The sequence below is a fragment of the Salmo trutta genome, chromosome 11 (genome assembly GCF_901001165.1).
Source record: "Salmo trutta chromosome 11, fSalTru1.1, whole genome shotgun sequence".
Taxonomy (NCBI): domain Eukaryota; kingdom Metazoa; phylum Chordata; class Actinopteri; order Salmoniformes; family Salmonidae; genus Salmo; species Salmo trutta.
The window spans coordinates 18,107,660-18,131,327 of NC_042967.1; the positions used below are offsets into that span (position 1 = coordinate 18,107,660).

General features: G+C 43.4%; 1 protein-coding gene across 3 annotated transcripts; it reads left to right on the forward strand.

The window, feature by feature from the left end:
• The first annotated feature begins 5,761 nt into the window (after positions 1-5,761).
• Positions 5,762-23,081, forward strand: LOC115202350 (zinc finger protein 213). Of its 3 annotated transcripts, XM_029766465.1 has the most exons (5): positions 5,764-6,327; positions 10,844-10,980; positions 11,401-11,589; positions 19,995-20,213; positions 22,814-23,081. In XM_029766465.1, the coding sequence occupies exons 1-5, from the start codon at positions 6,030-6,032 to the stop codon at positions 22,922-22,924; spliced, it is 954 nt and encodes a 317-aa protein (XP_029622325.1). In that variant the 5' UTR covers positions 5,764-6,029; the 3' UTR covers positions 22,925-23,081. The 3 variants fall into 3 exon arrangements, with proteins under 3 accessions (XP_029622324.1, XP_029622323.1, XP_029622325.1); XM_029766464.1 differs by lacking the exon at positions 22,814-23,081 and having other exon boundaries at positions 5,762-6,327; positions 11,404-11,589; positions 19,995-21,853; XM_029766463.1 differs by lacking the exon at positions 22,814-23,081 and having other exon boundaries at positions 5,763-6,327; positions 19,995-21,853.
• Positions 23,082-23,668: the final 587 nt, after the last annotated feature.

Consider the following 23,668-nt stretch of genomic DNA (forward strand, 5'->3'; position numbering starts at 1 on the left):
ATATATATTGACACTATATAGATTGACCACAGCTAGCACATAACATTCTGAGAACCATATGTTTCTTAGATGGAAATTTCAGTATTTCAGCATAACGTTTCCTAAAACGTCCCATAAAAACCACACGAAAACATTAGTAACGTTCAAAAAACGTTCTAAGAATGTTATTTAAAAGCATACATTCCTTTCTTAGCATCAGCATAACTGTATCCTCTATCTTGTTAAGTGTGTTCAGGTGTGTTGGCCGCTCCCACTAATTGGCCACACCTGATCTTAATGAGTGTTTGTTTCCTTTGAAAGGGGTCTGTTTGAATAGACTAAAATGAACAGCTTTGTATAAGTAAAAAAAATGAACATGGCGTGTTAGCTCCATCATGGTGGCACTGTGAAGTCATTTCATGGATAGAGAACAGAAGATCATAGGTTAGAATCTCACTGATGCCATGCCATAATAAAAAAATACATGTGTTTGCATCTGTGCGTGGGAGTTCAAAACAGTTAACCCAAACTAAGCTAGCAGTGTTATGAAAGTCTTATTGAAACATGTTTTCAGAACGTCATTTAATTACCTTAAAAAAAAACTAGAATTTCCGTTCTCAGAACGTTAATAAAACCTCCCAGTAAAACTTTCAGGGAACCATAGTAAAACATTTTTTGAATCTCCCAGAACAAGCAAAATGTTCACTTCCGTTTTTAGAACGTTTAAAAAACGTTAAGTTTTACCAGTCAGGAAACGTATGACTTAGTTTCCAGAACCAATGGGAAACCAAAAACTTAGGTTCCTACAATTTCCAAAGAACTAATTGTGCTAGCTGGGCCTGATTCATGCAGTCTCCTCTGAACAGTTGATGTTGAGATGTGTCTGTTACTTGAACTCTGTGAAGCTTTTATTTGGGCTGCAATTTCTGAGGCTGGTAACTCTAACTCGGCGGCAGGTAGCCTAGTGGTTAGAGCGTTGGACATGTAACCGAAAGGTTGCAAGATCGAATCCCCGAGCTGACAAGATAAAAATCTGTCATTCTGCCCCTGAACAAGGCATTTAACCCACTGTTCCTAGGTCGTCATTGAAAATAAGAATTTGTTCTTAACTGACTTGCCTAGTTAAATAAAGGTAGAAAATAAAAATGTAAATAACTTATCCCCTTCCTTTCCTGTGGCGGTCATCATGAGAGCCAGTTTCATCATAGTGCTTGATGGTTTTTGCGACTGCACAGAAAGTAAAAAAGTTATTGAAATGTTCTGGAATGACTGACCTTCATGTCTTAAAGTAATGATGGACTGTTGTTTCTCTTTGCTTATTTGAGCTGTTCTTGCCATAATATAGACTTAGCCCTATTTGGTAAAATACAATCTTCTGTATACCACCCCCACCTTGTCACAACACAACTGATTGGCTCAAATGCATTAAGAAGGAAAGAAATTCCACAAATGTACTTTTAACAAGGCACACCTGTTAATTGAAATGTATTCCAGGTGACTACTTTATGAAGCTGGTTGACAGAATGCCAAGAGTGTGCAAAGCTGTCATCAAGGCAAAGGGTGGCTACTTTGAAGACTCTGAAATATACAATATATTTTGACACTTTTTTTGGTTACTACATGATTCCATATGTGTTATTTCATAGTTATGATGTCTTCACTATTATTCTACAATGTAGAAAATAGTAAAACATTAAGAAAAACCCTTGAATGAGTAGGTGTGTCCAAACTTTTGACTGGTTCTGTATATATACCCGATATAGATTGACCCTAAATATATTGGCCCTAAATATACGGTATATGGACCCTAAATATAGATTGGCCCTAAATATAGAGTATATTGACCATAAATATAGGTTGACCCAATATAGCCATCAAACTCAACTCTGGACCTGGAAGCCAGTTCCACTGTGTTTTTTCATTGTTCCACTGTATTCATGGACTGATTTAGACCTGGGACACCAGGTAGGTGCAATTAATTATCAGGTAAAACAGAAAACCAGCAGGCTCTGGACCTCGTAGGGTAAGATTTGAATACCCCTGCTATATTGATTGACCCTCAATATATATTTACCCTATATAGATTGACCTTAAATATACAGGTAACTACCAAAATAATGAAAACAAATTAGGGATACAAAGTATATTGAAAGTAGGTGCTTCCACACAGGTGTGGTTCCTGAGTTAATTAATAAATTATTATCCCATCATGCTTAGGGTCACGAATAAAAATGCCCCATCCACAGGGCGCCAGTGGTCACTGAATGGTTTAATGGGCATGAAAACGATGTCAACCATATGCCATGACCGTCTTACTCACCAGATCTCAATCCAATTGAACACTTTTTTGAAGTGTTTTCCACCACCATCAACAAAGCACAAAATGATGGAATTTCTGGTGGAAGAACGGTGTCGCATCCCTCTAATAGAGTTCCAGACACTTGTAGAATCTATGCCAAGGTGCATTGAAACAGTTCTGGCTCGTGGTGGCCCAACACCCTATTAAATCACTTTGGTGGTGTTTCTTTTATTTTGGTAGGTATCTGTATGTTCTCACCTTGCTGACAAATTAAATCAGGCAGGAAAGGTCATTTTCCTTTCAAAAGTACAGGGAATTATCGATCAATCAAATGTACTTATAAAGCCCTTTTTACATCAGCAGATGTCACAAAGTGCTGTACAGAAACCCAGCCTAAAACCCCAAACAGCAAGCAATGCAGATGTAGAAGCACGGTGGCTAGGAAAAACTCCCTAGGAAGGCATGAACCTAGGAAGAAACCTAGAGAGGAACCAGGCTCTGAGGGGTGGCCAGTCCTCTTCTGGCTGTGCCCGGTGGAGATTATAACAGTATATGGCCATTAAGGCCAGATCGTTCTTCAAGATGTTCAAATTTTCATAGATGACCAGCAGGGTCAAATAATAATCAGTGTCTATAGAGGTTGCAAAAGGTCAGCACCTTAGGAGTAAATGTCAGTTAGCTTTTCATAGCAAAGTATTCAAAGGTAGAGACAGCAGGTGCGGCAGAGAGAGGTTTTGAGGAGAGAGAAACTTCAGATTTTCTGTGTCAATGAGTTAAGTCAGTAAATTAACAACTTAATTCAAGCCATTGGATCAATACTATAGCCTAGTAATAGCTGAGTTATAATAGACGTGTTTGTTTGAGAGATTTGTAGAGCTCATGCCCGTCAATTTAATTGCTCCCGCCTCTTTTTTAGGCCAAATCTACTGTGGAAGAGGGAGATGGGGAGGGGGAATAGAGTCTGGATAGACAGATAAGTGTCCAGCTGACACTCAAAACGCAGAGCAAGGGAGAACTGTAGGATCGAGGTCCAAGTCGCCCGATTTCAACAGACTGTCCACCCGAAACAGCTTTTCTTCCCGAAGTGTTACTTTCCACCAGGTTCCTCAAAGAGGGAAGCAAGCCCCATTCCCGAATATCAACAGTGGCTCTACTACTTCATCGAAATGCATGGAAAAGCAGCCACAACAGCTAACGCCTTGCTCGGGTAAGAGGCAGCTCCGGTGCAGCCTCTGCGGAATGCCCGTCCCCCAGCAAGTGTACGTCCGGAGGCACATGCGGGGAGAAACCGTACGGCTGCAGCCACTGCACCAAGCGCTTCTCCCACAGCCCCCAGCTGAAGATGCATGAGAGGGTGCACACCGGAGAGAAACCGTTTCAATGTGTCTACTGCGGTAAGTGCTTCACCCAGTCCGGCCACATGAAGAGGCATCTCCCTGTCCACGCTGGTGGCAGGCCACAGGACGTTGGGCTGCTCGGAGTGTTCCAGGGTGAAGTTTCCCCTAGGTACAGATCTAGGATCAGCTTCCTCTCCCACAATCCTAACCTTAACCATTAGTGGGAAAAAATGCTAAACTGACACAAGATCAGTGTCTAGGGACAACTTTTTCCCCAGAGCAGGGGAAAACTCCTGGCCCTAGTTGTAAGGGTTCCACACTAGAGGTCGACCGATTAATCGGAATGGCCGATTAATTAGGGCCGATTTCAAGTTTTCATAACAATCGGAAATCGGTATTTTTGGACACCGATTTGGCCGATTAAAAAAAAAATATATGTTTTAAAAAAAATTATGCCTTTCTTAAAATCAATACACAGAAGTATATATTTTTAAACCTGCATATTTAGCTAAAAGAAATCCAGGTTAGCAGGCAATATTAACCAGGTGAAATTGTGTCACTTCTCTTGCGTTCATTGCATGCAGAGTCAGGGTATATGCAACAGTTTGGGCCGCCTGGCTCGTTGCGAACTAATTTGTCAGAATTTTACGTAATTATGACATAACATTGAAGGTTGTGCAATGTAACAGGAATATTTAGGCATAGGGATGCCACCCGTTAGATAAAATACGGAACAGTTCCGTATTTCACTGAAAGAATAAACGTTTTGTTTTCGAGATGATAGTTTCCGGATTCGACCATATTAATGACCTAAGGCTCGTATTTCTGTGTGTTTATTATATTATAATTAAGTCTATGATTTGATATTTGATTGAGAAGTCTGACTGAGCGGTGGTAGGCACCAGCAGGCTCGTAAGCATTCATTCAAACAGCACTTTCGTGCGTTTTGCCAGCAGCTCTTCGCAATGCTTCAAGCATTGCGCTGTTTATGACTTCAAGCCTATCAACTCCCGAGATTAGGCTGGTGTAACCGATGTGAAATGGCTAGCTAGTTAGCAGGGTGCGCGCTAATAGCGTTTCAAACGTCACTCGCTCTGAGACTTGGAGTAGTTGTTCCCCTTGCTCTGCATGGGTAACGCTGCTTCGAGGGTGGCTGTTGTCGATGTGTTGCTGGTTCGAGCCAAGGTAGGAGCGAGGAGAGGGACGGAAGCTATACTGTTACACTGGCAATACTAAAATGCCTATAAGAACATCCAATAGTCAAAGGTATATGAAATACAAATCGTATAGAGAGAAATATTCCTATAATAACTACAACCTAAAACGTCTTACCTGGGAATATTGAAGACTCATGTTAAAAGGAACCACCAGCTTTCATATGTTCTCATGTTCTGAGCAAGGAACTTAAACGTTAGCTTTCTTACATGGCACATATTGCACTTTTACTTTCTTCTCCAACACTTTGTTTTTGCATTATTTACACCAAATTGAACATGTTTCATTATTTATTTGAGGCTAAATTGATTTTATTGATGTATTATATTAAGTTAAAATAAGTGTTCATTCAGTATTGTTGTAATTGTCATTATTACACATAAATAAAAAAAAACGACCGATTAATCGGTATCGGCTTTTTTTTGGGGTCCTCCAATAATCGGTATCGGCGTTGAAAAATCATAATCGGTCGACCTCTATTCCACACTACTGGGAGTTTCATATGAAAACTTGAATCCATGTGTTTTTAAGTTTCATTGGTTTCCCCATTGAACGCTATCCTCTGTGTGTAGTGGTTGTGCTTTCAGTTCAACTGGCTTGATGCTTGGTCCAGAGTGGACTGATAATGTATAAGTTATAACAAGTTAAGATTTTGAACATCCTTATGAAATTGTATCGTTTCCGGGATGTACCAAAGAACAGCAATTAAGAATGAATTTCCATTTGCCTTTCGACAAGATACAGTAGATTGACAATCAGATTGACAGGCTGTAAAGATGTGGATGGAATTCATATCTAGGCTAGTCTGTCATACTGTTGTAAATCGTTTGTTGTTTATTTCTATTAGAAATACCCAAAATAGTGAAATGCTTTATTTTAGAAAAATCATGAAATATTGTTTTCACCAGAGAACATGTTTATTACGTAGGTGCAACATTGTTGTGCAGCACTCCTGTACAGTAGGTGGCGGTGTTAAACTTTACATTCTACAGTCCACGTATGATTACATTACTGTGACGTGAGGAAATAAAATAAAAAAATCTCACCAGCTAGGTACAAACAAAGCTAGCTGCAAATTGACGTTTAGTTTCTGATATTATAATTTGTTTTAATAGATTGGTAGATAACTGTAGCTACTCATAATATATAAAACGCAAATACTGTTACATTGAAAAGGGGCCAAAAGCTTCTGGAGAACAATGTCGGGTTCCGTTGCTGATTTCCAGGCGCAGATAGCCTCAATCATGGAGGTGCTAGCCAACGCTGCTGTCGCCGAAATCTGCAAAGTTGTTGACGATGGCTATGCCGTTGTACACCTGGAGATTTCCCAAAGCCAAAAGGACAACGAATTTCTCCGGAGGAAAATGAAATTGATGGAACTTCAGATCGCGAGGTTTCGAGCAGAGAGAACAAAGTTTTCGGATGGGTCCGTCCACAACCGCTTCCATGGAATACGCCTGCTAAACAGACACAACCATCGAGAGACTGCAACAACAGGTTGGTGGTGGTGATGGTGAATTTGACAGTGCACATAGACTAAATTACATGAATCTTCAATTGATCCCATCCATCAATTGTGTTTTACAAAGTTCAAAGCAAGTATAATACATCCATGATTTATGTAATGTCAAAACAGTTAGGGCCCAGTAGTATTGTTGACATTCCATATATGACGTATCATGCTGACTTTGTACTGTCAACACAGCTAGGATCCTTCTATCAATATATACACATTACATACACTACCGTTCAAAAGTTCGGGGTCACTTATAAATGTCCTTGTTTTTGAAAGAAAATCACACTTTTTGTCCATTAAAATAACATCAAATTTATCAGAAATACATTGTAGACATTGTCAATGTTGTAAATTACTATTGTAGCTGGAAATGGCTGATTTAAATATATATATATATATTATTTTTGCATTTTCCAATTAAGAACATTCAAAACAAAAATGAAATAATTTATCAAACTGTTCAATGTTCAACCAATAGGGAGAGGGACCATTGTCAAACCTCTGAGCTAGAAATCTAGACTGTGCAGTCCAATAGTACATTCTGAAATTGGGGAGGTTTAAGCCCCCTTGGCCGTAATCAAGGCTCAGTTTACCCAGGCCAACCCTAGGGGTTTTGCCGTGACAGATAAACCGTCTGGTCAGCTTGTCGAGAGAGGAAAACAATGCTGCGGGCACAGGGATAGGGAGAGATTGAAACAAATATAGAAATCTGGACAGGACATTCATTTTAATTACATTTATTCTACCCAGTAGAGTGAGAGGCAAGTCCATCCATTTACAAAGGTCACCCTCCACCTTTTTCAACAAGCTGGCCAGATTTAATTTATAGAGGTTCTTCAGGTTACCATCCACCATTATACCCAAATATGTGAAGCCCATAGGCGACCATCTAAAAGGAAACTGATGCTTGATGGTATGGTGGTCAAAGACAGACAACGGTTAGATTTCACTTTTGTCAAAATTGACCTTATATCCAGAGAAAGAACTATAACGCTGTAATAGGTTCTGTAAGTGAGAGAGGGAATGTTCTGGGTTCCTTAGAAATAAGATAAGGTCATCCGCAAAGAGTGATAACTTATGGGTATGGGGGCCCACCTCAAAGCCATGTATGTCAGGGCACGTTCTAATAGCCTCAGCCAACGGTTAGATGGCGAGGGCAAAGAGTGATAACTTATGGGTCTGGGGGCCACCTCAAAGCCATGTATGTCAGGGCACGTTCTAATAGCCTCAGCCAACGATTCGATGGCGAGGGCAAAGAGGTGGGGGCTAATTGGGCAACCTTGTCTGTTCCCCCTATAAAGAGGGAAAGAGGAGGAAGTAATCCCATTGGTAGCAATCCTAGCTTTAGGAGATTTGTAGAGTGATTTTATCAAATTTACAAACACGGTACCTAAACCAGATTTTTCCAAGACGCAAAAGAGATATGGCCATTCAACCCTATCAAAGGCCTTTTCGGCGTCGAGGGAGACTGCGACACTAAGTATTTTGTTTTTATTAGCAAGGTGAATTATATCAAAAAACCTTCTGACATTATTGGAGGACAATCTATTAATTTTGAAGCCAGTCTGATCTGGGTCGACCAACAGGGAAAGACTTGACTCCAGTCTCTTAGATAGCATCTTGGTGGCCAGTTTACAATCTGTGTTAAGGAGAGAGATTGGTCTATAGGAGGCGCACTTTAGCGGGGTTTTCCCTTTCTTGTGGATTACAGTAATCACTGCTTGAGAGAGAGACTCTGGAAAGCAGTTGTCCTCCCTGTTTTTTAAGTACCTCCATAAGGTAGGGGACCAACAGCTCCTTAAATTCTTTATAGAACTCTGGAGGGAAGCCATCCTCCCCAGGAGATTTATTAGAAGGTAAGAATTTAATTGTTGACGCAGAAGGGGATGTGTCTACTTATCAAAATTGCAGTTCCTCTTCCTTTGGAGTTAAAAGAGGACGGAAAAACTTGTCCTACCCATTCCCTCTTTAGTTTATAGTGTTCACTGGCTGTAAGATGCGTTTCTTGTAAAAACACAATGTCAGCCTTTAATTTCTTAAGGCATGTATAGACTCTTTTCCTCTTAATCGGGCTGTTAAGACCTTTTACGTTGAATGTGACATATTTTAGTGGATTAAGCATAGGTTGGATTTCAAATATATAACCGAATGGTAATCCCTGATATGTAAATAGTCAGGTAATGTTTCAGAAGAAAGGTCTTTGTTTCTGGCCATTTTGAGCCTGTAATCGAACCCACAAATGCTGATGCTCCAGATACTCTACTAGTCTAAAGAATGCCAGTTTTATTGCTGCTTTAATCAGCACAACAGTTTTCAGCTGTGCTAACATACAGTTGAAGTTGCAAGTTTACATACACCGTAGCCAAATACATTTAAACTCAGTTTTTCACAATTCATGACATTTAATCCTAGTAAAAATTTGGCGTCTTAGGTCAGTTAGGATCACCACTTTATTTTAAGAATGTGGAATGTCAGAATAATAGTAGAGACAATGATTTATTTCAGCTTTTATTTCTTTCATCACATTCCCAGTGGGCCAGAAGTTTACATACACTCAATTAGTATTTGGTAGCATTGCCTTTAAATTGTTTAACTTGGGTCAAACATTTCGGGTAGCCTTCCACAAGCTTCCCACAATAAGTTGGGTGACTTTTGGCCCATTCCTCCTGACAGAGCTGGTGTAACTGAGTCAGGTTTGTAGGCCTCCTTGCTCGCACATGCTTTTTCAGTTCTGCCCACAAATGTTCTATAGGATGGCGGTCAGGGTTTTGTGATGGCCACTCCAATACCTTGACTTTGTTGTCCTTAAGCCATTTTGCCACAACTTTGGAAGTTTGCTTGGGGTCATTGTCTATTTGGAAGACCCATTTGGGACCAAGCTTTAACTTCCTGACTGATGTCCCGTGTGGCTCAGTTGGTAGAGCATGGTGTTTGCAACGCCAGGGTTGTGGGTTCATTTCCCACGGGGGACCAGTACGGATAATCTTTTTAATGAAATGTATGCATTCACTAATGTAAGTCGCTCTGGATAAGAGCGTCTGCTAAATGACTAAAATCTAAATGTAAAGAACTGAAGACTTGACATGTTGCGTCAATATATCCACATCATTTTCTTTCCTCATGATGCTATCTATTTTGTGAAGTGCACCAGTCCCTCCTGCAGCAAAGCACTCCCACAACATGATGCTGCCACCCCCGTGCTTCACGGTTGGGATGGTGTTCTTCAGCTTGCAAGCTTCCCCCTTTTTCCTTTAAACAAAGCGATGGTCATTATGGCCAAAGAGTTCTATTTTTGTTTCATCAGACCAGAGGACATTTCTCCAAAAAGTACGATCTTTGTCCCCATGTGCAGTTGCAAACCGTAGTCTGACTTTTTTATGGTGGTTTTGGAGCAATGGCTTCTTCCTTGCTGAGCGGCCTTTCAGGTTATGTCGATATAAGACTCGCTTTACTGTGGAAAAATATACTTTTGTACCTGTTTCCTCCAGCATCTTCACAAGGTCCTTTGCTGTTGTTCTGGGATTGATTTGCACTTTTCGCACCAAAGTACGCTCATCTCTAGGAGACAGAACGCGTCTCCTTCCTGACCGGTATGACGGCTGCGTGGTCCCATGGGTGTTAATACTTGCGTACTATTGCTTGTGCAGATGATTGTGGTGCCTTCAGGCATTTGGAAATTGCTCCCAAGGATGAATCAGACTTGTGGAGGTCTACAATTGTTTCCTGAGGTCTTGGCTGATTTTCTTTTGATTTCCCCATGATGTCAAGCAAAGAAGCACTGAGTTTGAAGGTAGACCTTGAAATACATCCACAGGTACACCTCCAATTGACTCAAATGATGTCAATTAGCCTATCAGAAGCTTCTAAAGCCATGACATTATTTTCTGGAATTTTCCAAGCTGTTTAAAGGCACAGTCAACTTAGTGTATGTAAACTTCTGACCCACTGGAATTGTGATACAGTGAATTATAAGTGAAATAATCTGTCTGTAAACAATTGTTGGAAAAATTACTTGTGTCATGCACAAAGTAGATGTCCTAACCGACTTGCCAAAACTATAGTTTGCAATGAAGATATTTGTGGAGTGGTTGAAAACGAGTTTTAAGACTCCAACCTAAGTGTATGTAAACTCTAATGATAAAATAGCCTTTTAAAATGATAAACTTGGATTAGCTAACACAACGTGCCATTGGAACACAAGAGTGATATTTGCTGATAATGGGCCTCTGTAGGCCTATGTAGATATTCCATAGGAAATCTGCCATTTCCAGCTACAATAGTCATTTACAACATTAACAATGTCTACACTATATTTCTGATCAATTTGATGTTATTATAATAGACAAAAAATGTGCTTTTCTTTCAAAAACAAGACATTTCTAAGCGACCCCAAACTTTTGAACGGTAGTGTACATCATGAAGGTATTATGCTTGCTTTGTACTTTGTAAAACACCATTGATGGATGGTGTCAAATGAACCTCCCCCTTTATTTCCAGGACCTACTTGGCAAAGCAGAGCCAGACTTTCCAACAGAAGTTTTGGGAACAGCACCATACCAAGAGACAGACAGCCCATAGACGTGGACCATGAGGATGTCTCTACATCAAAGCATATGGATACTTCAAGTGATGAGGTAGGTTCCAATTTTAACAGCCGATTTCAGACTGTCACAGACTTATGTATGTTTTAGTCTCGGACACCAGACACTTCCGCCTGGGGATGAGGTTATGTCTATATAGATGTGTATGTCAGCACATTATAACTAGTGATCTAGTGGTAAAAAAATATGGTTGGTAAACGATGATCGCCGTACACAGTGAGTAAAGTAACACTCCCTATACTTTCAATGCATTTTTTGCGCCAAAGTTTTGTAAAGGCATGTGTAAAATACAGAAGGTGGAGTTTACCCTCCACTACACCACTGTTTATAACACAATAACAACAAGGCAACTACTATGAATTACACTAAATCCCATGTCATGACCATATCTCTATTCAGTAGATAGTGTATGATCTGTCTCACTCACTCATCTCTCCCACTTAACCCCATCAGCAGTCAGCAGAGACAGAGGAAGGGGAACCAGACCTGCTGATCATCAAGGATGAGGGGGAAGCAGATGACCAGGACTCTAGGATCAGCCACCCAGCCAGAACAGTGGAGGGCAGCAGAGAGCTAACCACCCAACTGACTACAGACCCTGCCTTCCAGCCCAGAGGCAACAACATCAACACCGCTATGGAGGTCAGTGGATCTAAGGCCTTTCTCCTCGAGTCAGAAACAGAGAATGTGAACCAGGGACCCCAGCAACACACAGGATTTGAACCCAGAGCAGAGAGGCAGAGTCTGGGCACAAAGTGTGACATGAACAGGGACCTCACTCTCCTAAGAGGTTCTTTAAACCAGGTGTGGAGAGAGGTAGTAGCGACTGATGATGGTGCCTCTGCTGCTCACACTAAAGTAATGGACCTAGGGAGTGGCCCAGTGGGCCCAGAAACACAGACTAGCTCAGACATAGAAATGAGAAGTGTAGGGTTAGAAAACCACAGGTTTTCCCCCAAGGAGTTCCATTCCTCATCAGAACATGTGATAGTGATTGACTCTGTATCCAGTGGGCAGCAGGTAGATAGAGATTTTGAGTGGGGTCAGGTGGGTACAGCTACTACACCACAGGTCAATGGGACTGGAAATAAGCAGGAAGTGGGAGTGTTTAACAGAAACTCACCAATGATTCACACTGATTCGATGAGAGACAACACAACGCAATTGGTTTCACCCGGCTTCCGGCCCTCAGAGATAAATACATGCAGGCCTGGCACAGGAAATGCGGGTGAGGCCAACAAAGCTAGTTGGTGTTCGTTGGCAAGCCTCCATAGACACTCTGAAATACCAGGAAGAGGAGCTCAACAACCAGCTCATGCTTCACTTCCTGAGGGCTATTTTAGACCAAGCACCACAACTTTGTCTCACTCCAGTACTCCACACACTTTAGACCTGGCATTGTAGAACGACCGTACGGTTGCCCGAGTTGCCATAAATAGTTTCTCCACGAGAGCGACTTACGGCATCACATGGTGAGCCACACCAGAAAGCGGGTGTTCGTCTACACCTTGTGTGAGAAGAGCTTTGTGTCCCCCAGCAAGCTCCAAGTGCACCAGAACGTCCACACTGGGGAGAAGCCCTTCAGTTGTGCACATTGCGGGCGCAGGTTCTCCCACTCTGGCAATCTGAAAAGACATCAGAAGCTTCATCATTGATAACTGACACAAATAGGGCTGGTAATTGGTCAGCCAATTGACTGTGGTCACCGTTATAACCGTTTGAATAGCAAAAAACGCACATTTTGTTTTCTCCTCCACTCCTGACTTGTTTCAGCAAGTAGCAACAACGTTTCATCAAGTTGGCGAGTCCATGTTACAGCAGAAACCATAGAGATCCTATTAAATTACTAGAGGGGCTATGTCATCAACACTCAGTTCTAGAATGGAGTGAGAATGGCAGCCATTGTGGTCAGGAAGAAATCCAATCCGGTCTAATTGGAACTAATGGCAGTAGAGGCAGAGGTGATGCATTTCCTGCTTTTACTTATGAATTATAAAAGTAAGGCATGTGAAATATCAGAAATATAATGATTGTTAACCTCAAATATTGTCATGTAATTATAAATACAGTTTATACAGGTTTATACACTTTCTGTTTAAATAGCCTCTAAAATATATATAAACAGACCATAAATGTCTCAATGTTTGTTTTCTTGGAAAGCTGGGAATGTTGTAATATGATACAATATCAGTACTTATTGCATTTACTACTTGTATAAGACCTATCATCAACTGATTTCAGCCAGTGTATGGCTGTGGATTGACTGCACTGTTTGTATAGAATGTTGGCATATTGGCAGTTAATTTGAACAATTATTGGAAATCATTCCACTTAAACTCGCTGGCTAGCTAATAAACATACTGTGCAGATTATCTTCAAATTCATTGTTTTACACAGCATCTTATCGCTGCACACTGGCTGCCCATGGTTGACAAACTCCCTGAACAAAATAGCTGACCTTTTATACTGTTATAAGACCTTTCATGTCCATTCTTGTATTCTAATTCCTAATTCTATGGCAGAAATTGACTCAACCTCACAAATGCCCAGCCGTCGAGTTTTCTGTCAGCTGTTCGATCCACAAAATAATAAAAAATAAATCACATATTTAGATTTTAAATGGTTTATTACATTTTCTTGACAGTCTTCATCCATAGCCATCGGTTACAGGGTTATACGGTAATTGTGCCAGCCCTAGACACAGCAGCAAGAGATTCCTATGTAAAAAAAGCTATGGTTTAGCTTTATGATCCAGTTCCGGGATCATGTGCCTTGCTGTTTGTCAGAAATGTCAGAATAATAGTAGAGAGAATTATTTATTTCAGCTTTTATTTCTTTCATAACATTCCCAGTGGGTCAGAAGTTTACATACACTCAATTAGTATTTGGTAGCATTGCCTTTAAATTGTTTAACTTGGGTCAAATGTTTTGGGTAGCCTTCCACAAGCTTCCCACAATAAGTTGGGTGAATTTTGTCCCATTCCTCCTGACAGAGCTGGTGTAACTGAGTCAGGTTTGTAGGCCTCCTTGCTCGCACACACTTTTTCAGTTCTGCCCACAAATTTTCTATCTGATTGAGGTCAGGGCTTTGTGATGGCCACTTCAATACCTTGACTTTGTTGTCCTTAAGCCATATTGCCACAACTTTGGAAGTATGCTTGGGGTCATTGTCCATTTAGAAGGCTCATTTGCGACCAAGCTTTAACTTCCTGACTGATGTCTTGAGATGTTGCTTCAATATATCCAAATAATTTTCCCCCCTCCTGATGCCATCTATTTTGTGAAGTGCACCAGTCCCTCCTGCAGCAAAGCACCCCTACAACATCATGCTGCCACCTCCGTGCTTCACGGTTGGGATGGTGTTCTTCGGCTTGCAAGTCTCCCCCTTTTTCCTCCAAACATAGCAATGGTCATTATGGCCTAACAGTTATATTTTTGTTTCATCAGACCAGAGGACATTTCTCCAAAAAGTACGATCTTTGTCCCCATGTGCAGTTGCGAACCGTAGTCTGGCTTTTTTATGGCGGTTTTGGAGCAGTGGCTTCTTCCTTGCTGAGCGGCCTTTCAGGTTATGTCGATATAAGACTTGTTTTACTATGGATATAGATATAGTTTCCTCCAGCATCTTCACAAGCTCCTTTGTTGTTGTTCTGGGATTGATTTGCACTTTTCGCACCAAAGTATGTTCATCTCTAGGAGACAGAACGCGTCTCCTTCCTGAGCGGTATGACGGCTACGTGGTCCCATGGTGTTAATACTTGTGTACTATTGCTTGTACAGATGAACGTGGTACCATCAGGCATTTGGAAATTGCTCCCAAGGATGAACCAGACTTGTGGAGGTCTACAATTCTTTTTCTGGGGTCTTGGCTGATTTCTTTTGATTTTCCCATGATGTCAAGCAAAGAGGCACAGAGTTTGAAGGTAGGCCTTGAAATACATCCACAGGTACACATCCAATTGACTCAAAAGGTGTCACGGGTGTCGTAGGGTGTAGACCAAAACGCAGCGGGAAAATGTATACTCATCTTCTTTTTATTAGTGAAGAAGGAAAAACACAAACAACGTATACAAAAACAAACGAACTGGACAGTCTCGTCAGGCACACAGCTAAACAAGAAACAATCTCCCACAATTCCCAAAACAAACACACTCCTAAATATAGGACCTTCAATCAGAGGCAACGATCGACAGCTGCCTCCAATTGAAGGCCCCAATCCCCATTACCAAAACATAGAAATACAAACGCCTAGACAGAACATAGAAATAAACTAACATGGAATGATAACCCAAAAACCCCAGAATACATAAATCAAATACCCCTCTACATACACAACCACCCCGAACCATATAAACCAAATACCCCCTCTACATGAACACATACACAAACACACCCTGAACCACATAAAACAAATACCCCCTGCCACGTCCTGACCAAACTATAAGAACCTTTTTACTGGTCAGGACGTGACAGTACCCCCCCAAAGGTGCAGACCCCAGATGCACCTGACAAAAAAAATACAAAATAAACCCCTTACTAAAGGGAGGGAAGGGAGGGTGGCTGCGGTCACCGATGGCTCCTGTGCTACACCCCCCCCTCCCCAAACCTCCTACAGTGGAGGTGGCTTAGGCTCAGGCCTTAATCCCTTACCTGACCAAACCACCCCCACTACATACCTCTGCCTGAGGCCAGTCACTCTAGACACTGGACTGGACTCTGGGAGCTTCGGACTATAGGGCGACTCTGGGAGCTCCGGACCGTAGGACGACTCTGGGAGCTCCGGGCTGTAGGACGACTCTGGGAGCTCCGGACTGTAGGACGACTCTGGGAGCTCCGGACTGTAGGACGACTCTGGGAGCTCCGGGCTGTAGGACGACTCTGGGAGCTCCGGGCTGTAGGACGACTCTCCTGGTTCCGGACAGTGGGCCGTCTCTCCTGGTTCCGGACAGTGGGCCGTCTCTCCAGGTTCCGGACAGTGGGCCGTCTCTCTTGGTTCCGGACAGTGGGCCGTCTCTCCAGGTTCCGGACAGTGGGCCGTCTCTCTTGGTTCCGGACAGTGGGCCGTCTCTCCAGGTTCCGGACAGTGGGCCGTCTCTCTTGGTTCCGGACAGTGGGCCGTCTCTCCTGGTTCCGGACAGTGGGCCGTCTCTCTTGGTTCCGGACAGTGGGCCGTCTCTCCTGGTTCCGGACAGTGGGCCGTCTCTCTTGGTTCCGGACAGTGGGCCGTCTCTCTTGGTTCCGGACAGTGGGCCGTCTCTCCTGGTTCCGGACAGTGGGCCGTCTCTCTTGGTTCCGGACAGTGGGCCGTCTCTCTTGGTTCCGGAGAGTGGGCCGTCTCTCTTGGTTCCGGACATTCTGGACGAGGCACTGTTGCCGGACACTCTGGACGAGGCACTGTTGCAGGACACTCTGGACGAGGCACTGTTGCCGGAAGTTCTGGACGAGGCACTGTTGCCGGAAGTTCTGGACGAGGCACTGTTGCCGGAAGTTCTGGACGATGCACTGTTGCCGGAAGTTCTGGATGAGGCACTGTTACCGGACACTCTGGACGAGGCACTGTCGTCGGAAGCTCGGGACTGGGCTGACGCACTGGAAGCCTGATGCGTGGGGCTGGTAGTGGAGGTACCAGACTGGGCACACGCACCCCAAGGCTAGTGCGGGGAGCAGAAACAGGACGTACTGGACTGGGCTGATGCACTGGAAGCCTAGTGCGTGGGGCTGGTACTGGAGGTATCAGACTAGGGACACGCACCCCAAGGCTAGTGCGAGGAGCGGGAACAGGACGTACTGGACTGGGCTGACGCACTGGAAGCCTAGTTCGTGGTGCTGGTAGTGGAGGTACCAGACTGGGGACACGCACCTCAGGGCTAGTGCGGGGAGCAGGAACAGGACGTACTGGACTAGGCTGATGCACTGGAAGCCTAGTGCGTGGGGCTGGTACTGGAGGTATCAGACTAGGGACACGCACCCCAAGGCTAGTAAGAGGAGCGGGAACAGGACGTACTGGACTGGGCTGACGCACTGGAAGCCTAGTGCGTGGTGCTGGCTTAGGAGACGCCAGACTAGGGACACGCACCCCAAGGCTAGTGCGAGGAGCGGGAACAGGACGTACTGGGCCGTGAAGCATTACTGGCAGTCTGGAACATACAACCCCTATGGCCTGAGTGCTCACTCGAGCATGGCACTTGCGAGGGGCTGGGGAATCATTTTCACCGGACTGTTCGTGCGCATAGGCGAGATTGTGCGCACTTCCGCATAGTACGGTGCTCCTCTGATCCGGTGTTCCCCACAATAAGCACGGGGATTTGGCTCCGGTCTATCACCTGACCTAGCCAATACTCCTGTGTGCCCCCCCCCAAAAAAAATTCTGGGGCTGCCTCTCAGGCTTAAATGCCAACCGTGTACTTCTGTAACTGTTCCTCTTCGCTCCATTTACGACGTTCCTCCCTCGCTGTCTCCACCTGTTTCCATGGCAGGCGATCCATTCCAGCTTGGATCTCCTCCCATGTGTAGGATCCTTTCCCTCCAAGATGTCCTCCCAACTCCAGTACTCCTTGTAGTCCATCTGTTGCTCCTTCCTCCGCTGCTTGGTCCGAGTTTGGTGGGAGATTCTGTCACAGGTGTCGTAGGGTGTAGACCAAAACGCAGCGGGAAAATGTATACTCATCTTCTTTTTATTTTAGTGAAGAAGAAAAACACAAACAACGTATACAAAAACGAACGAACTGGACAGTCTCATCAGGCACACAGCTAACCAAGAAACAATCTCCCACAATTCCCAAAACAAACACACTCCTAAATATAGGACCTTCAATCAGAGGCAATGATAGACAGCTGCCTCCAATTGAAGGCCCCAATCCCCATTACCAAAACATAGAAATACAAACGCCCAGACAGAACATAGAAATAAACTAACATAGAATGATAACCCAAAAACCCCGGAATACATAAATCAAATACCCCTCTACATACACAACCACCCCGAACCATATAAACCAAATACCCCCTCTACATGAACACATACACAAACACACCCTGAACCACATAAAACAAATACCCCCTGCCACGTCCTGACCAAACTATAAGAACAAATAACCCCTTTACTGGTCAGGACGTGACAAAAGGTGTCAATTAGCCTATCAGAAGCTTATAAAGCCATGACATCATTTTCTGGAATGTTCCTAGCTGTTTAAAGGCACAGTCAACTTAGTGTATGTAAACTTCTGACCCACTGGAGTTGTGATTAAGTGAAATAATCTGTCTGTAAACAATTGTTGGATAAATTACTTGTGTCATGCACAAAGTAGATGTCCTAACCGACTTGCCAAAACTATAGTTTGCTAACAAGAAATTTGTGGAGTGGTTGGAAACGAGTTTTAATGACTCCAACCTAAGTGTATGTAAACTTCTGACTTCAACTATAAATATTCAGACCCTTTGCTATGAGACTCGAAATTGAGCTCCGGTGCATCCTGTTTCTATTGATCATCCTTGAGATGTTTCTACAACTTGATTGGAGTCCACCTGTGGTAAATTCAATTGATTGGACTTGATTTGTTAAGACACACCTGTCTATATAAGGTCCCACAGTTGACAGTGCGTGTTAGATCAAAAACCAAGTCATGAAGTCGAAGGAATTGTCCGTAGTGCTCCGAGATAAGATTGTGTCGAGCGACAGATCTGGGGAAGGGTACCAAAACATTTCTGAAGCATTGAAGGTCCCCAAGAACACAGTGGCCTCCATCATTCTTAAATGGAAGAAGTTTGGAACCACCAAGACTCTTCCTAAAGCTGGCCGCGCGGCCAAACTGAGCAATCGGGGGAGAAAGGCCTTGGTCAGGGAGGTGACCAAGAACCCGATGGTCACTCTGACAGAGCTCCAGAGTTCCTCTTTAGAGATGGGAGAAACTTGCAGAAGGACAACCATCTCTGCAGCACTCCACCAATCAGGCCTTTTATAGAGTGACCAGAGTGACCAGATGGAAGCCACTCCTCAGTAAAAGGTGCCTTTTGGAGTTTGCCAAAAGGCACCTAAAGGACTCTCAGAACACAAGAACCAATATTCTCTGGTCTGATGAAACCAAGATTGAACTCTATGGACTTTATGCCAAGCGTCACGTCTGGAGGAAACCTGGCACCATCCCTACGGTGAAGCATAGTGGTGGCAGCATCATTCTGTGGGGATGTTTTTCAGCGGCACTGGGAAGACTAGTCAGGATTGAGGGAAAGATGAACGGAGCAAAGTACAGAGAGATCCTTGATGAAAATCTGCTCCAGAGCGCTCAGGACCTCAGACTGGGGCGACGGTTCACCTTCCAACAGGACACAGCCAAGACAACACAGGAGTGTCTTTGGGACAAGTCTCTGAATATCCTTGAGTGGCACAGTCAGAGCCCAGACTTGAACCCGATTGAACATCTCTGGACAGACCTGAAAATAGCTGTGCAGTGATGCTCCCCATCCAGCCTAACAGCTTGAGAGGATCTGCAGAGAAGAATGGAAGAAACTCCCCAAATACAGGTGTGCCAAGCTTGTAGCATCATACCCAACAAGAATCAGTGCTGTGATCGCTGGTAAAGGTGCTTCAACAAAGTACTGATTAAAGGGTCTGAATACTTATATAAATGTGTATATATATATTTTTTTTTTCAAAAATGTCTAAAAACCTGCTTTTGCTTTGTCATTATGGGGTATTGTGTGTAGATTGATGAGTGGAAAAAACAATTTCATCCATTTTAGAATCAGGCTGTAACGTAAACAAAATGTGGAAAAAGTCAAGGGGTCTGAATACTTTCCGAATGCACTGCATATGTTCAATTATATTTGTATTGGTGTATTATTTCACTTCTACCCAATGTCTTTATGAAGGCTTTTGCACAAAATACAAAAGGTGGAGTTTACCCTCCACTACACCACTGATTATAACACAATAACAACAAGGCAACTACTATGAATTACACTAAATCCCATGTCATGACCATATCTCCATTCAGTAGATAGTGTATGATCTGTCTCACTCACTCATCTCTCCCACTTAACCCCATCAGCAGTCAGCAGAGACAGAGGAAGGGGAACCAGACCTGCTGATCATCAAGGTGGAGGGAGAAGCAGATGACCAGGACTCTAGGATCAGCCACCCAGCCAGAACAGTGGAGGGCAGCAGAGAGCTAACCACCCAACTGACTGCAGCCATCACAGAGGACCCCGCCTTCCAGTCCAGTGGCCCCAGAAGCAACAACAACAACTACAATAACACCGCTATGGAGGTCAGTGGATCTGACGCCGGCCTCGGGTTTACCCCCAAGTCGTTCCATTCCTCATCACAACATGTGATAGTGATTGACTCTGTATCCAGTGGGCAGCAGGTAGATAGAGATTTTGAGTGGGGTCAGGTGGGTACAGCTACTACACCACAGGTCAATGGGACTGGAAATAAGCAGGGAGTGGGAGTGTTTAACAGAAATGCACCAACGATTCACCCTGTACACCACGAATCGATGAGAGACAACACTATGCAATTGGTTTCACCCGGATTCCGTCCCACAGAGATAAATACAAGCACCCGTCTTGACGCAGGAAATACAGGTGAGGCCAACAAAGCTAGTTTGCGCTCTTTGGCAAGCCTCCATAGACACTCTGAAATACCAGGAAGAAGAGCTCAACAACCAGCTCATACCTCACTTCCTGTCAGCCATTTTAGACCAAGCGCCACAACTTCCTCTCACTCAAGTAGTCTTGCTACTCACATTAGACCTGGCACCATAGAACGACCGTATGGTTGCCCGAGCTGCCATAAGAAGTTTGTTCACGAGAGTGACTTGCGGCAGCACGTCGTCGTTCACACCAGAAAGCGGGTGTTCGCCTGCACCTTGTGTGAGAAGAGCTTTGTGTCCCCCAGCAAGCTCCAAGTTCACCAGAACGTCCACACTGGGGAAAAGCCCTTCAGTTGTGCACAGTGCGGGCGCAGGTTCTCCCAATCCAGCAATCTGAATAGACATCAGAAGCTTCATCATTGAGAACTGACACAGAAGCAGGAGATTCCTATTGTTGGGTTCTGAGAATATGAAATATACTTATTCATGTCACTGAGGGAGAGAGGGTAATGTATAACGTTTACATTGCGTCAGGATATGCTATTGTTAGCCATTAGGGATCCTATGGGAGGGATCCTCTGGGAGGAGAAGAGACACAGTCTGGTACCAGGCACCATGACAGCCGTGAGTTGGGCAGGGAAGCGATCACGTGGCAGGCATTGATAAGGGGAGAGAGGATTAGGCATCAAGGGGGTTGAGGTCAGGTCAGATCCCCTTAAGGGAGAAACAATGGTTAATTACCCCATCACTTCGTCTTCCTGTCGAACCATAACAGATGTAAGGATTGGAAAGAAGGAGGAGTGCATCTAAATTGGAGTATATATACTTGTGTTGGTGGAAACGTGTTTTGTCTAATGCAGCTGTATTGATCCTCTGGGAGAATAAACTTGGTTAAGCTTTCATAGTGTCTGTTGAGTTGTTTACTCTGAGAATTAGAACCTAACACTATTGAAAACAACTGTTATAGCAATATCATGAGTTCAAACGTCATTGGTTTTAACGTAGTCGTATTTCTGCAGGATGTTTACCCTGGTCTCATACGTCTACAATACAACGTGGTTCATATTTACATTATCTACAAGGATTGTTACTTTTTCTTGGCTTCTTTAAGGCCAACAGCATCACTCACATTGACTGTTAAGGTTGATAATGGTTGTGTTCTAATAATACTGCGTGCCTCACACTAAAGTTACAGCAGAAATTGTACTGAGACTGAAAAACTGTCTGTTCTTTTGTACCAATTTCACCAATGGCTGTTGCTGTTTGTTCATTAAATCCTATAATTCCATCAATAAATCATATTTTTCAAAGAATTCTATGGTGCTTCTTGACCCTAAATACCCTTATTGATGTCACCTGTTAAATCCACTTCAATCAGTGTCGATGAAGGGGAGGAGACAGGCTAAATAAGTCATTTTTAGCATTGAGACAATTGAGACATGGATTGTGTAGGTGTGCCATCCAGAGTGTGAATTGGCACGACATAAACCGGACCCATCTGTTACTATCTGGCCAGCTGACTGGTGCTATCTGTCTATTCTGTACCTGAGTCCAGCTCATCAGGCCTGTGTCAGGAGTAGAGCGAGAGAGCCAGAGGAGGGGAGAAAGTTGGGAAGGAGAGAGGAAGATGTCAAAGTAGATCGGTCTGACAGACTAACATCCCACTGGGCCCTGACTAATGTCTAGTTTTGATTAACATTTGGTTCAGTTGTCAATTAACATGGAATCAACAAAAAAAGACACAATGTCATTGGATTTAGGTTAAAAGTTTGGTGAAAAAAAAGACTAAATGCCCTTACGTTGATGACTTTTTGAAAATCCAATCAGTTTTCCACATTGATTCAATGTCATCACATTGATTTTTGGGGGTTGAAATGACATGGAAACAAAGTTGATTCAACCAGTTTTTGCCCAGTGGGATGTAAGTCAACTGAATATATTTTTATCACTGACTTTTCACCAGTGATGTAATCACAAGCGGTAACCTTTTACACTCTTGGTCCAGCCCAGCTCAACCATGACCTATGTAAATGAAAGATTGAGAGAAAGAAAATTGACTTTTTATGAACAGACAAATTCAAATGTATTGAATTAGATATGATATGAACGCATCTGCAGAAAGGTTCACAATTCCATCGAAGGGGAATATTTACACGAGTGTTGTTGCGCCATACCAACAATTTGGCTATCTTCCTCGTCACATCACGAAAGGTCATGTTGATGTTCTTTTGTCTCTCTCTCTCTGACTCTTTCTTTCTCCTCCGACCGGACAGATTGGACCGTTCGGCCGGACAGATTGGACCGGTCGGCCGGACAAGTGGGACCGGTCGGCCGGACAGGTGGGACCGGTCTGCCGGACAGATAGGTCAAATCGGATGGTTTGAATTTGTCAAGAACTGCAACGCTGCTGGGTTTTCATGCTCAACAGTTTCCCATGTGTATAAAGACAAGTTGGACGGTTTGAATATGTCAAGAACTGCAACGCTGCTTGGTTTTTCATGCTCAACAGTTTCTTGTGTATAAAGAATGGTCCACCACCCAAAAGACATCCAGACAACTTGACACAACTGTGGGAAGCATTGGAGTCAACATGGACCAGCATCCCTCTGGAATGCTTTCAACACCTTATAGTCCATGCCCTATGAATTGAGGCTGTTCTGAGGGCGAAAGGGATGGAACTCAATATTAGGAAGGTGTTCTTAATGTTTTGTACACTCAGTGTATATTGGCCCTGTATACACTGAACAAAAATCTAATCACAACATGTAAATGTTGATCCCATGTTTCATGAGCGGAAATAAAATATCCCAGAAATGTTCTATACACACAATCTTATTTCTCTAAAATGATGTGCACAAATTTGTTTACATCCCTGTTAGTGAGTATTGTAACTTTGCCTAGATAACCCATCCACCTGACACGTGTGGCATATCAATAAGCTGATTAAACAGCATGATCATTACACAGGTGCCCCTTGTGCTGGGGACAATAAAAGGCCACTCTAAAATGTGCCATTTTGTTGCACAACACAATGCCACAGATGTCTCAAGTTTTGAGTGAGCGTGCAATTGGCAGGCTGACTGCAGGAATGTCCACTAGAGCTGATGCCAGAGAATTGAATGTTAATT

Coding starts and splice junctions, on each gene's coding strand:
- LOC115202350 (XM_029766463.1), top strand. CDS start 6,030: ATGTCGGGTTCCGTTGCTGATTTCCAGGCGCAGATAGCCTCAATCATG. Junction 6,328..10,843: donor TCGAGAGACTGCAACAACAG/GTTGGTGGTGGT, acceptor CTTTATTTCCAG/GACCTACTTGGCAAAGCAGA. Junction 10,981..11,400: donor TGGATACTTCAAGTGATGAG/GTAGGTTCCAAT, acceptor TAACCCCATCAG/CAGTCAGCAGAGACAGAGGA.